The sequence below is a fragment of the Schistocerca serialis genome, chromosome 2 (genome assembly GCF_023864345.2).
Source record: "Schistocerca serialis cubense isolate TAMUIC-IGC-003099 chromosome 2, iqSchSeri2.2, whole genome shotgun sequence".
In the NCBI taxonomy this organism is placed as follows: domain Eukaryota; kingdom Metazoa; phylum Arthropoda; class Insecta; order Orthoptera; family Acrididae; genus Schistocerca; species Schistocerca serialis.
In genome coordinates this window covers 905,211,399-905,229,362 of record NC_064639.1, presented here as the reverse complement: position 1 = coordinate 905,229,362, position 17,964 = coordinate 905,211,399, and the positions used below count along the sequence as shown (strand labels likewise).

At 45.1% G+C, this 17,964-nt stretch overlaps 1 protein-coding gene and 1 pseudogene across 1 annotated transcript in view; both read left to right on the top strand.

The window, feature by feature from the left end:
- The window catches only part of LOC126458258 (sodium-coupled monocarboxylate transporter 1-like), a 118,890-nt gene that overhangs the window by 32,230 nt on the left and 68,696 nt on the right, over positions 1-17,964 (top strand). The window contains exons 3-6 of the mRNA XM_050095176.1: positions 778-930; positions 1,018-1,112; positions 5,907-6,066; positions 11,475-11,592. Of these exons, the coding sequence (XP_049951133.1) occupies positions 778-930; positions 1,018-1,112; positions 5,907-6,066; positions 11,475-11,592 (526 nt within the window). The remainder of the gene's footprint in view (positions 1-777; positions 931-1,017; positions 1,113-5,906; positions 6,067-11,474; positions 11,593-17,964) is intronic.
- LOC126458658 (5S ribosomal RNA) lies at positions 17,495-17,612 on the top strand (annotated as a pseudogene).

Sequence of the window (17,964 nt, the reverse complement as noted above, 5' to 3'; positions counted from 1 at the left end):
TTGACCCTTACAATTAATGAAATGGTAAAAGTTATTTATTAGCGCGGTATCATAACTCTTTGCGAAGAAAAAAGACTAAAACCACTACTGTAAGGCCATCTGCTGAGATCTTTTAGTTTTCCGAACAGCTTCCTCTCTTGACTTACCACGGGCTATACTTAAAGTAAACAGCAAGTATGGCAACGTGAACGTTAACAAGATTATTAAGGTGAACGTTAACGAGATTTTTAACTGTTTTTTCGGTATACTTCGAAACGTCACAAATCAATCGATACTTCTAATAAGTCAGTCAATAGGTCTTTTTTAACCCTTCAATATTCTCATTTAACATTTTTCGGCTGTAGCTATAGTAGATTAAGTATCTGAGAAAAACAGTTTTCTACAACTTTGGTGATTTTTTTGGCCATGTTGGCCATCTTGCATCGAGTTTCATGAAACAGGAACTCTATTTAAAATTTAATTTCCTATACGCTCATATTTATTTTTATTTACTGTTCAGGTAATAAGTTTTGCAATCACTTCTCTGTAATGCTTGGACTAAGAGGCGGCTGCTTTCTATGACGAGGGTGCTGGGAAGTTGGTACAAAGCTACGATAAATGTCTAAGTCGGAGCGATGGCTATGTAGAGAGGTAGCTGGGAGGTGTAGCTAAGTATTGTAAAAAAATATTTTTGATTTTGACTGTGGTTTCCAATACGTGATCGATCGGAGGTTGAAGCCTTATTGTGCAGAGCCTTCTCGGAGCGCACAGCCGGCTTACGCTCCGTCGTGTCCCCAGGTGCCGGCTGGCCACGAAGGCCTGGGAGACTGGCCGGGCCCCGGGGGCGGCAGTTGCGGGGGCGACGAGGGCGACGCGCTCTTCTCGTGGCAGGACTACAGCGTGCTGGCCACCGTGCTGCTCGTGTCCTGCGCCGTCGGCATCTTCTACGGCGTGCGCGAGTGGCTGCGCGGCCGCCGTGAGCAGGCGGGGTCGGATGCGGGGGCGAGCGCCGGCGAGAAGGGGGCGGCGGGGGCGGAGGCAGGCGCGGGCGACGCGGGGCAGGCGGCCGCCGACTTCCTGCTGGGCGGCTCCTCCATGCCGCCGCTGCCCATGGCCATCTCGCTCGCCGCCAGGTCCGTGTGCAACACGACAACTTCTCTGTCCGACAACACGAAGCCTCGGTTAAGGACCATTCACCTCATCACACATTTATTCTGTCCAGTCACATTACACCTGTCAAAAGCCGGCGCAACCACCTTTTTCACTGCGGACCGCTTTGAGATATGCAGGTAGATAGTCAGTGAGGTTCTGGAAGGTACCAACAGCGATGTGGGACCATGTCGACTCCAGCGCCGTGGCCAGCTGCGCTGGGTTTATCGGTTGAGGATTCATGGCACGAACAGTTCGATCGAGGCGGGCCCGTAGATTTTCGATTAGGTTTAAACCTGACGAGGTTACTTGTCAGGAGAGTGCGGTAAACTCATCATGGTGCATCTACACTGCAAGCTGTGAGACACGTTGCATTGTCCTACTGGTAGATGCCGTCGTGCCAGGGAGAAACAGACTACATGTAGGTGTGGACATGCTCCCCAAGGATAGATGCATACTTCTGTTGATCCTTTGTGCCTTTCAGAACGACGACACCTGCCAGGGAATCCCACGAAACATTCCCAAAACCCACCGAACCACCCCCACCCCCCCCCCCCCCCCGCCTTCCCCCGGCTGGGGAATTTGTATTCCCACCGGAACGTGTCCGGAGTCTTCTGACCCGCCAGTCATTTCAAAACCGCAACAGATTTCTATAGACCAGTCGCAAAATAAGTGTTGCTTACAAATATTTACGAACCTAAAAGCCTTCGCTATCTTACTACACTTTCGTCACAAATGATTCCCCATGGATACACGTCAAACAAAATCTGAATATGATAATTTACAACAAATTAAACTTTCGTGTGTTAATTATTTACATTAACGGCCAAGGCAAGGCACCACGGTATTCTCAAGTAGCGCATATGCATAGTTAATACAGCAACCCGTAATTCGTAAAAAAACAAAAAAATAATATCTACCTGTATAGCCTTAGTATTACATTATTGACAAACATCCAGACGATAGTCAAAGTCGTTCCATACTTTTGAGAGCACGTTTGGAGTCAGAGCCTTTGCCATGCGGTGCCCCAGCTAAGCCAAAGTTGTTCCAAGGTGGAGCCAGGTAGACGGTTTCGTCCACTCACAGTGGACCTTGGACGCCACTGGTTAAAAGCGAGATCCATACACCCTTTACGGCCGCTCAGTAGCTGAGGCATAGAGAAAGGCAGTGCAGTACACTTGGCAAAAATCACGCCGCACAGTTCTAACTGAATTGCATCTATTGAAATGGAGAATGCAGGACGCATGTTGTTGCTGTTTTATCGTCGTTCTGAACCTTCGCAAGTTGGGTAATAAACGAGTGAGGGAGTGAGATGTGCTAGTTACAATGGAACCTGCAATCACATGAACCGGGAGCTTAACAATGGGTGTTGGTTTAGATGCGCAAGTCAATATTCATCCCAAATGACTGTCTTCGTTCATGTAGAAGACACCCTTGTGAAATTGGGTGGGTCTTTATGAACCACTATGTATTTTTGCAGGGCAATGACACGCTTTATCGTCAGAACTACAGCACATAGAGCCTAAAATTTTGTTCGACTGACTCTCGCACTGGTGGCAGATAGGATCAATCACCCAAGTCACTTTCAGTATCAACATTCACATAATTTCATCCGCAACCAGAATAATACTGTGACGTCTAACGTAGCATTAAGGAAACTTTCATGTGCAAGGACGTACGACATACTCCATTCACGTGACAGCAACACATATTCAGGCAACGCTCTTAAAACAATTACGATTTAAATCACCGGTTCTATGAAATGAAACTGGCAACAAAAAAGAAGAATCCATATACTCACGCAATTTTGTGAGTACAGTTACTCATCATTCATAGTCACACAAAACACCAACATGTACAAGCAGTACTCATCAAACTTCATAATTTCAATCAATTTCCTTAAAGAATGGTGGTTGGCAGAGATGGTGTATTGCTACTGTTTCATTTATTATCGAAATAGCTACTAAGTACAACGCAATAAATAATAGTTTTAGAGACATCATAAATTTTACAACGGATTTTACACTCAAAGGCGAAAAACATGATGCACCGCGAAGGAATTATCCGAATAGGATGGAAATCAGTGGATGTGACGTACATGTACAGATAAACAAATGATTACAATTTCAGAAATGTTAGATGATTTATTCAAGAGAAAGAGCTTCCTAAATTGAGCAAGTCAGCCGCGCGGAGTGGCCGCGTGATTAGGGGCGCCATTTCACTAATAGTGCGGCCCCTCCCGCTCGAGGTTCGAATCCTCCCTCGGGCATGGGTGTGAGTGTTGTCCTTAGCGTTAAGTTAGTTTAAGTAGTGTGTAAATCTAGGGACCGATGACCTCAGCAGTTTGGTCCCTTAGGAATTCACACACAATTGAATATTTTTTGAGCAAGTCAATAACGTGTTAGTCACCTCTGGCCCTTATGCAAGCAGTCATTCGGCTTGGCATTGATTGAATGACTTGTTAGATGTCCTCCACATGGGAATCCTGCCAAATTCTGTCCCGTTGGCGCGTTAGATAGTCAAAACACCTAGATGGTAGGAGGCCCTGCCCATAATGCTCCAAACATTCTCAAATCGGGAGAGATCCAACGACCTTGCTGGCCAAGGTGGGTTTGGCAAGCAGGAAGACAAGCAGTAGAAGTTCATGCCGTGTGCGGGCAGGCATTATCTTGCTGAAATGTAAGCCCAACATGACTTCCCATAAAGGGCATCAAAGTAGAATATTGTTGACGTACCGCTGTGCTGTAAGGGCGCCGCAGATAATCTAAGGATAGAAATAATACCCCAGATCTTCACTCCTGGTTGTCGGTCCGTATGGAGGCGACAATCAGGTTAGTATCCCAGCGCTGTTCGTTCGTTATCAGGATTCAGTTCTACTCCTGCCAATGAGATTCCAGGCCGAAGACGTGTCTGGAGATGCCCCAGACAGCAGTGGGATACCAACCCGACTGTCGCCCTCTATACGACCCAACAACAAGGAGTGATGGTCTGGGGTGCCATTTCTTTCCACAGAAGGACCCTTTTGGTTGTCATTCGCCACACTCTTACAGCACAACGGTACGGCGACGATGTTCTCCTCCCCGATCTGTTGCCCTTCATGGCAAGCTGTCCTGGGCTCACCTGTCAGCAAAATAACGGCCCCCTGCTCACGGCGAGCGTTTCTACTGCTTGTCTTCGCGCTTGAAAAACCCTACCTTGGACACCAAGGTCGCCGGATATTTCCCAAATTGAGGACATTTGGAGTGTTATGGTCATGGTCCTCCAACCAACTCTGGATTTTGAAAATGTAATGCGCCAATTTGACAGAACGACGTTCTCCTCCCCGATCTGTTGCCCTTCATGACAAGCCGTCCTGGGCTCACATTTCAGCAAGGTAACGGCCACCCGCTCACGGCGAGCATTTACACTGCTTGTCTTCGCGCTTGAAAAACCCTACTGTTGTGTATATAGTTCCGCGTAGTCAGCGCATACACAACTTTCCCACTAGAGCGCAACAGCGCAGGCACAGCGCTTGTCCATCTCCGCACTACGAGATGGCGCTGCCTTAGAGACGGACCAAATTCCGCGTATTAATATGTAACGCAGCCAATGAGATTGCTGCTAATGTAGAACCTTTTCTCCTCGCGTATCACACTCGCGCAAGGTATTATAATGAGTGTACAGACCTCCGATTAGTCAGTCTGCATTTAGTCTGTACCAGTCTACATTAGTCTGTACCAGTCTATAGTCAAGTTTCAGTCTGCGCCTAATAAGATTACCATATTCCTGTACATAGCCATGAAGAGAAATGTACAGCCACTTTGTCAAGTATCAGAGATATGGGAGAATAAGATTAACGTTCCAAGACCAAAGGAACTTCAGATAGTCAATTGTAAATAGCATCCAGAATCAAGTTACATAAGGTTTATGCTTGTTACTATTTTAATAAATGTGTGTGAAAATTAATCAAGTTCTGTTTAAAGTTGGTCACTGTCGATCTACTACTCTAAGCGTGCAAGTGGCATTTCTATCGTCTGACCTAACGGCAGAAGATAAGCACGCCACGATAAGACCACGAGACATATTGCTGACACTCGCCTACTTGGTTAGAGCGACAAGTCAAATAATCTGATGGTGTGTGTACCGAAGGTCTTACAGTACAGCCGGCCGAAGTGGCCGTGCGGTTAAAGGCACTGCAGTCTGGAACCACAAGACCGCTACGGTCGCAGGTTCGAATCCTGCCTCGGGCATGGATGTGTGTGATGTCCTTAGGTTAGTTAGGTTTAAGTAGTTCTAAGTTCTAGGGGACTAATGACCTCAGCAGTTGAGTCCCATAGTGCTCAGAGCCATCTTACAGTACGCACACCACACCTACCTTGGTCACCAAGGTCGTCGGATCTCTCCTAGATTGAGGACATTTGGAGTGTTATGGTCATGGTCCTCCAACCAACTCTGGATTTTGAGAATGTAACTCGCCAGTTGGACGGAATTTGGCACGACATCCTTCACGAGGATAGCCAACAACTCTAGTAATCAATGCCAAACCGAATAAGACCCAGACATGGACCAATACTCAATATGTGAACCTCTTTCTGTTGAATAAATCATCCAGTTTTTGAAATTGCAATCGTCTGTTTGTCTGAACATGTGCAGCATACCTACAGATTTCCATCTCATTCGGATAATTCCTTCGTAGTGCGCCTTTTTTTCTCTTAGATTGTTATAGTGTATTTGTACAAGTGTAAGCGTAAGCCGTGCGGAGTGTGAGCGTTTGTCGTGTGGCCGGCTGGCCGTCGCAGCTTCGTGACGGCGGTGGAGCTGCTGGGCAACACCTCCGAGATGTACCTGCACGGCACGCAGTTCTGGATGTCGTGCGTCGCCTTCCTCATCGTCGTGCCGCTCACCTCGCAGCTCTACCTGCCCGTCTATCGCGCTGTCGAGGTCACCTCCGCCTACGAGGTTCGTACTTTGCATCTCCAGCTACCTGTATCTACACTGACCTAACCAGTTAGCGTGATGTTACCTAGAATCTCAAAAAAGGTTTTAGATCAGTCTGCATGTGTGCCGCACCGAACACGCGGCTGAGGGTATGTAAAAGCTATCATAACACTGCGGAAAAAAATTCTGTGACAATTCGAATTTCGTGATCTTAAGGGGAAATAACTGTGAGAGGTCTTGTGATAAGATTTTGTTATGATACTCTTTTGATTGCCAGACTCGTTCCATTCAGCATCTGACTATGATCTGTATGCGGAATACGGTTGGCGAACACGCGCTGTGTTGATGACCGGTGTCTGCAGTGTTCACATACCTCATCTGCTGCGACACGCTCAGCCACGTACTCCTCTTCCACCTACAGCGTGTTGTTGTTGTTGTTGTTGTTGTTGTCTTCATTCCGAAAGTTGGTTTCATGCGCCTCTCCATGCTACTCTATCCTGTGCAAGCTTCTTCATCTCCGAATAACTACTGCAACCTTCATCCTTCTGAAAGTGGTTACTGTACTCATCTCTTGGTCTCCCTCTATGATTATTATCCCTCACGCTTCCCTTCTCTTAATAATCCCTTGATGTCTCAGAATGTGTCTTATCAACCGACCCTTCTTTTGGTCAAGTTGTGTCACAAATTACTTGTCTCCCCAATTCTATTCAACGCCTCCTCATTAGTTACATGATAGACCCATCTAATCTTCAACATTTTTCTGCGTCACCACATTTCGAAAGCTTCTATTCTCTTTTTTTCGAAACTGCTTATCGTGCATTTTTCACTTTCATACGTGGCTACACTCAGTGCAAACACCTTCAATAAGGACTTCCTAACACATAAATCTATATTCGAGTTAACAAATTTCTCTTCTTCACGAACACTTTTCTTGCCATTGCCGCTCTACGTTTTATATCATCTGTAATTCGGTCACCATGAGATATTTTGTTGCCCAAATAGCATAACTCTTCTGCTGCTTAAAATGTTTCAATTCCTAATCTAATTCCCTTAGCATCACCTGATTTAATTCGACTACATTCCATTATCCTTATTTTGATTTTGTTGATATTCATCTCATATCCTCCTTTCAAGACACTGTCCATTTCGTGCATCTGCTCTTCCAAGTCCTTTGCTGTCTATGGCAGAATTACAGTGCCATCTCCAAATCTGGAAGTTTTTATTTCTTGTTCATGGACTTAAGTTCTCAGTCCAAATTTTTCTTTGGTTGCCTTTACTGCTTGTTCAATGTACAGACTGAATAACATCGGGCACAGGCTACAGTTCTGCTTCACTTCCTTCAGCATAATTTCCTATAATTAATTATCGTATACAAGTCTGGCGGAAGCCCTTACTACAGAATGAACCACATGAACCGCTAGTAAAATTCCACGTCTTAAAATACACGGAAAGGAGGCCTGGACAGTTCACACTCTAGTGTCATTTGTTAGTTGGTCTTAACCATCGGCGTTTCCTAATAACAATTGATAGCCAGTAGCCATGTCTCCTGATGTATGGAGTTCACAGTGAATATGATTATTTTTCGTCGAGTCGGACACCGTTCACAATAGTTTTGTTCACAAGAACGTACGTGGCCGGCGCGACGGGGATGAATGTAGGCTCCACCACTCGATTATGAAGCAAACGTGCAACCAAAACCGCAAAATGTTATCATGTAGCGTGCACTTTGTCTTACATCGAAATTTCGCATGGAAGTATCACGACCTTATGTGCTCTTATCTCCCACGGGCGACACAATCACGACGACATGGCACACGTACTCGAAAGTCAATAATATTTCTCATTAATAAAAAACAGAGTGAGGTTTGTGTAGTATTCTACATCATTTATTATTTAACTAAGCGCTTTTTAGCTGTCACGCCATCGTAGGGTTGAAAGACAAAATATATCGTTGTAAATTTTGTGAGAACAAAAATATTAAACTAGATGCATCTAAAGAGTCTGTCAATTGTCTGTCAGAGATAACGGTTATTAACGTTAAATGTAAGACTGAAAGGAGAAGAATTGCTTCCATGATACACAATCTGGTACTGAAAGATCAAACACGCTTCCCATACACATCATTTCTAACCGCGGATACTGCAAATAAACCCACATAGATTAATTTCAAAATTATCCTTTCTAGTTATATGGCCCATATTTTACTTTATCTGAGTTACTGTGATTTCACTTCCCCTGTAATTTTACTTTCCAGAGTTAACACTGTTTTATTTACCAATTTAGTTTCATCAAGTGCCTCGCCTGTAATATCCTTTCTTAACTTACTGTTATCTTGAGCAGTCATATCCTTAAAACACGTCACTGAAGTTTGCCCTGTTTTGCTCAATTTATCAATTTATTTTTCTTCTCTGAACAAATGTTGCAGTTTGTTGCATACACTGTCTGACAAAAGAAGGCAAGCAAGCAGAAGTAGAGGCGGAAACTAAATGAAATTTCACGGGTTCACAGGGAATGTGAACTTCTTTCAGTGATTAGAAAATCGAGTCAAATTATGAAGTTATTGGCTGTATGACCATACTGATCATTAGACGTTGCACGCCCTCTGGCCGTTTCGAATGAGTGCCGAAACGCCATTCTATCTTCTCCTGAGGCCCGCAACTGTTGTAACTGGTCCTCCTCGATATGCTGGCTACTTGCACTGACGTCCGATCTGGTCCCTTGCGTGTTCTCTCAGGGACAGTCAGGGGATCTTACTGGCCACCGGAGTACCTCGACAACAAGTAGACAGTTCATACAGATACAAACCATGTGCGGACGCCCTGTTGAAAAATGGCACCACGATACTGTCGAATGAAAGGATGGCCGTGACGCCCGAGTTCCCTCAGTCACTACCAGCCGCGACCTGACCTCATACCCAATGGGCCCCTACACCATGACGCAATAAGTAACAACGCTCTGCCTCTACAAAACACTGGAAGAATGTACAGGGTCGCCGTCATACTCGCCGACGCTGATCATCCAGGGTAGTGCAGAACTGTGACTCAACGCTGAATACCGTGGGCGCCACTCATCAGGAGTCCATGCTTCACGCTCGTGTTATTGGCAGCCGTCACATGGGACGATAATTCCCTAGTCCGGCTGCTGTTCTTCTCCGACGAGTGGTGCGGGGTAACACAGAATGTCGCTGAGTGCCCATTAGGCCCATTCTCAGACGGCAGGCGCAGATGAGAAGACGTCGTGATGTGCTTGGTGCACTGTGCAGCGATCGTCCCTTGTGTGTTGCTCAGACGTGGTCGACCAGAACCTTGGCGATGAGTACGCCTGCCCTAACGCTCCCAGGCAGTCCAGAATTGGGATACTATGGCGACTGTATGCCCCACAAATCTGGATGTTGTACGATTCGACCAGTTGGGCAAATGGAGACCTGCAACGAGCCCCATTAGAAGCTGACTGAAATTCTGATAATGCTGTCTCACACGAGTATCGGGCACCTTTGTGTCCTTCACAGTGGTCACTCAAAATCTGACGCTGTTCAGTTCTTTTACATTCTCTACCAGGCCTAGTGACAGCACTAAAGACGAACCACATGGAACGTTATTTCTATTTTGAACTGCAATTTCCTTACCCTTTAATATAAAGGGAGTGGAAGGACTTGACCCATACAGTGACCATTTCATTTCAACATATTTATTTGCATCATAGATAAATCATTAAGAGAATTACAATCATAAATCAAATAATAATTTCATTAAGAAACGCCATTCAGGCAAACTTTACAAACTGCTTGTTATAAAAAACCACAAATGAATTAATCTCTTTGCAAACACTTAATAAGAGGCATGAAATATTACATCACAGTCCCTGCAACGCTTTGCTGCCGCAAGAGCAATCATAATTATATTCACTAATCGTTGGTAGGACTTGAATTACTTAACTTGGCCAGCCGAAGTGGCCGTGCGGTTAAAGGCGCTGCAGTCTGGAACCGCAAGACCGCTACGGTCACAGGTTCGAATCCTGCCTTGGGCATGGATGTTTGTGACGTCCTTAGGTTAGTTAGGTTTAACTAGTTCTAAGTTCTAGGGGACTAATGACCTCAGCAGTTGAGTCCCATAGTGCTCAGAGCCATTTGAACCATTTGAACTTCAGTTGATGCCAGCTGCTGGATCGATGTGGCGAAGACACCAGACGCTGCTTAGTACGATAGTAACAGCGTGTTCCTTCACGGAAGCGAGTACATGCATAGCTTCACGAGGTTGCCAAGAAGCCACAGCGCCGGCCCGCCGTTACTGACCCCAGTACGATCAAGCCCTAACTGCCGCCTGTACTCAGGCTCACCGTGCTCGCTGTCGTCTCTCCAACGTCTCGCTGATACGCGCACTTCACTGTGCCGTGCCCAACGTTGTTCTCCCTTTTCCACCCCGTACTGCCCGCTATATCCTGAGCCGGCCCAGGCTCCAAAGACAAACTTCTGCCAGAGGGAATCGATAGTGCCTAACCAAAGATAGCCCTGGCACCAGTCCCGCTACGGCTCACCACACTAATCTACTGTGAAGGCAGTCCTACCTGTCACAGAGAACTGCAATTCTAATCACTCAAACACCCGCCGATGGTGTGTACTTGTATGAAGTTACATTGACATCGATGTCCAGTGCGAGCTTCACTTTTGTCAACTTCCACGGCCGCTATCTGCGACATTGCTGATATTTGATTTACGGGCATAAGGCAAAATTCTCTGCCTAACGTTTTAATTCCGTAACTGTTTTCTGAGCCGTTAAAGCCTCTGATGAAGTCTCCAGTAGTGGATGGCAGAGAATTATGGCTTGGACCACGGCCTTGTGTCATAAATCAGATATTAGAAATACAGTTTTACTTTTTTTGTCCCGCGATGCATTCAAGTAACAGTTCACGCATTTATTTCAGACGGATCACGCACATCCAGTAATTGAATGTGACATCCCTTAGCACCGATTCGATCGTTTGGAACAGATCGCAGCCGGCCAGTGTGGCCCAGCGGTTCTAGGCGCTTCAGTCTGGAACCGCGTGACCGATACGGTCGCAGGTTCGAATCCTGCCTCGGGCATGGATGTGTGTGATGTCCTTAGGTTAGTTAGGTTTAAGTAGTTCTAAGTTCTAGGGGAGTGATGATCTCAGATGTTAAGTCCCACAGTGCTCAGAGCCATTTGGAACAGATCGCATTGGACATAGCACATGAGGCGTTATCACGTCCGGTCGCTGTCATACCCTAATACTCATTACTTTATAACCATAACTGTTGCTATCAACAATTCAGTTCGCGTTTGCAGAGGGAGTACGGTACCTACACGGACGTCGGGCGCCGATATGACTGTACGCTTGTAAGCCCTATGTTGTTTTACACGTGTGTCTTTCCAAGTTTGCTTCCAGAGACTGTAAAGTGGGGCGTGTTGCAGTACCTGGAGATGCGGTTCGGGCGCGGCGTGCGCAGCCTGGCGGCCGCCATGTACGTCGTCCAGATGACGCTCTACACCTCCGTCGCCGTCTACGCGCCCGCTCTGGCCCTCAGCGCAGGTGAGATACTCTTTGCAACTCGCGCACAAGGCACTGAGCGGTTATAAGAGTCGAAGGACGTGAAGGGGAAGCAGTGTTTGAGAAGGGAGCGAGGAAGCGTTGTAGCCTACCTCCTGTGTTTTTCAGTCTGTACATTGAGCAAGCAGCAAACGAAACCAAGGAGAAATTTACAAAGCGAATCATAGTTCAGGGAGAATAAATTAAAACTTTAAGGATTTTCGATGACATTGTTAGTCCGTCAAGAGACGGAAAAGGTCTTGGTAGATCAGTATATCGGCATGGAGAGTGTCTTGAAATCGACAAAGGTAAAACTGTAGTTGAACTGTAGTTGAATTAAATCATACGATGCTGAAGGATTAGATTAGAAAATGAGACGCTATAAGTAGCAGACGAGTTTCGTTATTTGACGATGACAATGGGCGAAGTAAAATGGATATAAAATACAGACTGGCAAGAGCAAGAAAAGCATTTCTGGAAAACAGGAATTTGTTAACATCAAATATAGTTATAAATTCAGGAAGTATCTGTCTGGAAGTATCTCTCTGGGGAGTAACTTTATAAGGAACTGAAATGTGAACGATAAACGATTCAGACAGAAGATCGTACAATTATTTTAAATGTCCTGCTGCAGAAGACTGTTCAACATTAGATGGGCAGATTGAAAAATAAGAAGATACTGAATGAAACTGCAGAAACCAAAAAATTATGACACAGTTTGACTGACATAGTGAGGCATCAAGAAATCGTGAATTCGGTAATGGCGTGGTGTGGGGAGGGGGGGGGTGTAAAATTTGTAGAGAGAGACCGAGTCTTGCATGCGGTAAGCAGACTCAAATAGATCTAGGTTGCAGTAGTTATGCTTAGATGAAGAGACTTGCACAGGACAGACTAGATAGACTAACTAGGAGAGCGCTATCAGACCAGACTGACGTGACGACATCTAGATGCGTCATGTATCTTTCTTGCGCATTGTGCATATCTCACAAATAAAACAGTGGAGCAAAACGTTCTGTGAGTTTGTAACAAACACGTTTTGTCGACCTAGAAAACGCGTTCTGTAGCGTAAAATGATGCTAGATGTTTGAATCTCAAAAAAAAAAAAAAAAATTACAGATAGCTATAAGAGCCAAGAGGGAGAAATAAGAATAGAAGACCAAGTAATTTGTGCAAATAAGAAACGTAAGTAAATAAAAGAAACGTTCAGAAGTGCGACTGCAACTCAGGATGGAACGGTACTATCGATAAGATTCACTGATGACATCTACATCTACATCATACTCCCCAAGCCACCGAATGATGTATGGCGGAGGGCGATTTCTGTACCACTAACTGAGCCCTCCAACTCTATTCCACTCGCGAATAGTGCATGGGAAGAAGGATTGTCGGTAAGCCTCTGTATTGCGTCTTATTTCTCTAATTTTCTCCTCATGGTCTTTATGCGAGACGAATGTCTCGAAAATTCAATAGCAAATCTCTCCTTGATGCACAACGCCTCTCTTGTAACGTCCGCCAGTGGAGTTTGTTTAGCATCTCCGTAACGCTCTCTCGCCAGGTAAACGATCCCGTCATGAAACGCGCTGCTCTTTATTGGATCTTCTCTATCTCCTTTATCAGTCCTACCTGATATGGATCCCACGTAGATGAACAATACTCAAGAATCTGGCGAACAAGCGCCTTATAAGCCACTTCTTTCGTGAATCAGTTACATTTCCTTAACATCCTTCCTATGAATCTGAGTCTGACCTCCGCTTTTCCCACTATCTGTTTCATATGGTCATTCCACTTAAGGTCGCTCTGGATAGTTACGCCTAGACATTTTACGACAGACGCTGTCTCCAGCTCAATGGTGTAGCTGTACAGCAGCGGATTTCTTTTCCTTTGTATGCGCAATACTTTACTTTATTTACGTTCAGAGTCTACTGCCAGAGCCTGCACCATTCATCAATTCTTCGCAGGCCGATCTGCAAATTCTTACTGTCTTCTGGCGTTGCTACTTTGGTATACACAACTGCATCATCTACGAATAGCCTTAAAGAGCATCCGACGCTTTCTACTAGATCATTTATATATACTGTAAACAGCAACGGTCCTATCACACTTCCATGTGGTACTCCGGATATTACCTTTACATTTATCTATTTTCTTCCGTTATCATTGCTATCCTCGGCGAAAGCGAAGAAGAATTAAAGGGCCGGTTGAATGGGATGAACAGTCTAACGCGCACAGAGTACAGATTGAGAGCAAACCGTAGGGAGACCTAAGTCGCGAGGAGCAACAGCAATCAGACCTGCGACAAGCTTAGCATTAAAATTCCGGACGTCGTAGTACACGAAATGAATAATTTTGTTACCTTGAAAGTAAATTTACACTTATGCGGACGAGGCAAGGGGCGAGATAAAGAGCAGACTAACATAGGCAGAAAAGACATTCCTGGCCAAAAGAGGCCATTAGTAACATACATCGGCCTTAATTTGAGGACGATATTTCTCGGAATCTTGGTTTGGAGCAAAGCATTTTATGCAAGTGAATCATGGGCTGTTGGAAATGGAAATGCCTTGTGGCTAAGGCCTCCCGTCGGGTAGACCGTTCGCCTGGTGCAAGTCTTTCGAGTTGACGCCACTTCGGCGACTTGCGTGTCGATGGGGATGAAATGATGATGATGATAAGTACAACAGAACACCCAGTCCCCGAGCGGAGAAAATCTCCGACCCAGCTTTTTAAAAAAAGGCCGTTTTGAAGCTAGAATTACAAAAATTGGTATTTGGTTCCTCGGTCACAAAAAAATATGTTTCTGAATTTTTGGAAAATCAACTCCTAAAGCGCAAACAGCCTTGCCGCAGTGGTAACACCGGTTCCCGTCAGATCACCGAAGTTAAGCGGTGTCGGGCTGAACTAGCACTTGGATGGGTGACCATCCGGTCTGTCGAGCACTGTTGGCAAGCGGGGTGCACTCAGCGCTTGTAAGGCAAACTGAGGAGCTACTTGACTGAGAAGTAGCATAGCAGGTCCGATCTCGGAAACTGACATACGGCCGGGAGAGCAGTGTGCTCACCACATGCCCCTCCATTTCCGCATCCAGTGACACCTGTGGGCTGAGGATGACACGGAGGCCGGTCTTTACCGTTGGGCCTCTCAAGGCCTGTTCGGACGGAGTGCAACTCCTAAGGCCGTCAAATAGCGACTGAAAGTTTTTTTTTTAAAATAAAGCTTTACTAAAGAACTACTAAAACGTTTTTAAGCTACATCTATGAACATTATTATTGTCTTTTCGACTAAAAAAATACGTGTTTTAGCGTTTTTGGAAATTCAATCCCTAAGAGGGATGAATAGGGGATGAAATGTATGATAATATTTCATTTTGAAAGCATTTTTAAAGCAAAATCTAAGAAAATTTTTATTTGGCTTCTCTGTTACAAGTACAAAAATTCGTGTTTCATTGTTTTTGCAAAGTTGCTTCCTGAAGGTTTTTTTTTTTTTAATTCCACATCTAAGGGGGTGAAACAAGGGATGAAAGTTTTTTTGAAAAATGAATCATTATTAAAGTAACGATAAAGCATTTTTAAGCTACATGTATGAAAACTGGTTTTTAACTTCTCGGCTAGAAACAAAAAGATACGTGTTTCAGTGTTTTTGGGAATTTAACCCAAAGAGAGTGAAATAGGAGATGAAAATTTTTATGATACGATTTCATTATCTCGGTTAGAAATGTAGAGCTATTACGAGGGTTGACGGGAAAGTAATGCCTCCACCTTCGTAACTCTTCAACAGTTGGCAGCATTGGTATGCGGCAGGTACTGGCTTGTTCCGTAGCCTCTTCCCTACAGCTCCAGTTGGCGGGAAGCCTTAGCACTGAACGGTTGTGTTGTTACAGCGTAAGGTACGGAATCCTGCGCAGACGGTCGGTCAATGCGATTTAAGCAACGTGCAATCACTGAATTCTTAACAGCAGAAGGTGTCACCCCAAAGGAGATTCATCAGAGAATGAAAGCAGTTTATGGTGATTGTGTTGATGTGAGTACTGTGCATAGTTGGGCAAGTAAGTTTAGAGATGTTGAGGCGGGAACATCTGACCTGCGTGACGAACAAAGAGTTGGACGTCATGTGACAGCAACCACCGAGTTTCACAAGCAAAATGTTGACAGACTGATTCAGGACGATCATCGCATTGCTCAGAGAGAAACTGCAAGGACATTTGACATTTCACAAGAACGTGTGGGTCACATAATTGCTTTGCTTGGCTATCGGAAGATCTGTGCCGCCACAGCAGAACTTCAGAGACTGAATCTCACCACCTTACGCATCCTCCATACAGTCCAGATTTAGCACCGTCTGACTTCCATTTGTTCCCGATAATGAAAGACAATCTGCGGGGAATCATTATGCTTCTGATGAAGACGTTGAAAGAACTGTGAGACTGTGGTTGCGGGAACAGAGTGTCTACTTCTTCCGATGCGGCTTCAGAAAACTTTTTCATCGTTGGCAGAAATGTAACAAATTGGCTGGTGATTATGTGAAAAAGTGAATATTGGTAACTAAAGATCACATTCTAAGGATTATTTCTGCGTTTGATTTATTGAAATATTCCCATCCAAACCCAATTAACGAAGGTGGAGGCATTACTTTTCATTCAGCCCTTGTATATTGTAGGCATCGTTTAAGGAGGGATTTTCCGAAATTAAACACGTACGGGGTGAACAAGGGGATGAAAGTTTTTTTTTTTTTTAATATGTCGCTGTTTACGCAATTTGGAATTAGGAACTACGAAGACTGGTATTTGATTTCTTGGTCAGAAAAAATATGTATTTCAGCATTTTTGCAAATTCAACCACTGAGGGGGCGAAATAGGGATGAAAATTTTCATGAAAAGATTTCGTTATCTCGCTTAAAGGTAAATAAATATGTGTTGGGTGATGAATGTTTCAATGGAAATATCACCAAATGATCTCAAAAGGCAGGATTAACGAAGACCTCACACTCCACCTACCAGAATCGCTTTTTGGTGAAAAGTGCATTCGGTAAAGATAATGCTTCAGTGGCCTTACTTAGACCATAAAGTGTACGCGGCGCTAAGCTAGTAACAAATGAAAGAATAAGTTGCACAAGCTACACACATGGAAACAGAACAAACTCATTACAAGCTGCGGGCTTTTGAATAGAGTGCACTATAACTGTTTTGTTTCCAGACGATATATCTATTCGGAATACGCCGTGATTGAATGCAGCTTCCCTTTATATAGCAATGGCTAGCACACTGGACTCACATTCGGGAGGACGACGGTTCAATCCCGCTTCGGCCATCCTGATTTAGGTTTTCCGTGATTTCTCTAAATCGCTCAGGCAAATGCCGGGATGGTCCTTACCTAATCCGATGTGACCGATGACCTCGCTGTCTGGTCTCCTCCCCCAAACAACCCAACCCCAACCCAGCCCATCTCAACCTACCCTTTATAAAATTTAGTCTCACACAACTCATAGCTTTCAGTCACACACTCCAGTTTATAAGAAAGGAAAGAATAATACACCCATTGTAAAAACGCGAATCTTAGGGTAACTTTCCAGAGTTTTATTAATTACTTTGAGAGAGGGAGTAGATTACTAGACAGACCTTTATTGGAGTCCTTAAGTGCATAGCATTAATAGGCGTGACAATTCATCTGTCAGCGGCACGGTCATCGTGCTATGTTTCTCTTTGTGGCCATGAGAGAGGAGCGTCTGTCAGCAGTTTTGCGCTGGCTGCTGTCATATTCGGCAGTCACGGATTACACGCACCATCAGGGTCTTGCTCGGCCTCCCTGAAAACACAAAAGTGGCTTACATCAGGCCTAGCAGCAAAATGAAGCCTAGCATCTCTCGACTACCGTTCTGCAAAATTTTGCTATTTGCATGTCCGTGAGTCTGGTGGGCCAACGGCCTTGCCGCAGTGGTAACACCGGTTCCCGTCAGATCACCGAAGTTAAGCGCTGTCGGGCTGGGCTAGCACTTGGATGGGTGACCATCCGATCTGCCGATCACTGTTGGCAAGCGGGGTGCACTCAGCCCTTGTAAGCAAACTAAGGAGCTGCTTGATTGAGAAGCAGCGGCTCCGGTCTCGGAAAATGACATACGGCCGGGAGAGCGGTATGCTGAGCACATGCCCCTCCATATCCGCATCCAATGACGCCTGTGGACTGAGGATGACACGGTGGCCGGTCGGTACCTTTGGGCCTTCATGGCCAGTGCGGGGAGGAGTGAGTCTGGTAGGTCAGCTGTGATTCTTCTTCTCGCCAAATGTATTATTTGTTAGAAACTTTTGTTGCTTTTGCGTGAAATTCTCTTCTCCCACGCTAAAAGATCCACACTTGCCCATAAATATCTTCTCCAAAAGCGTTCCAA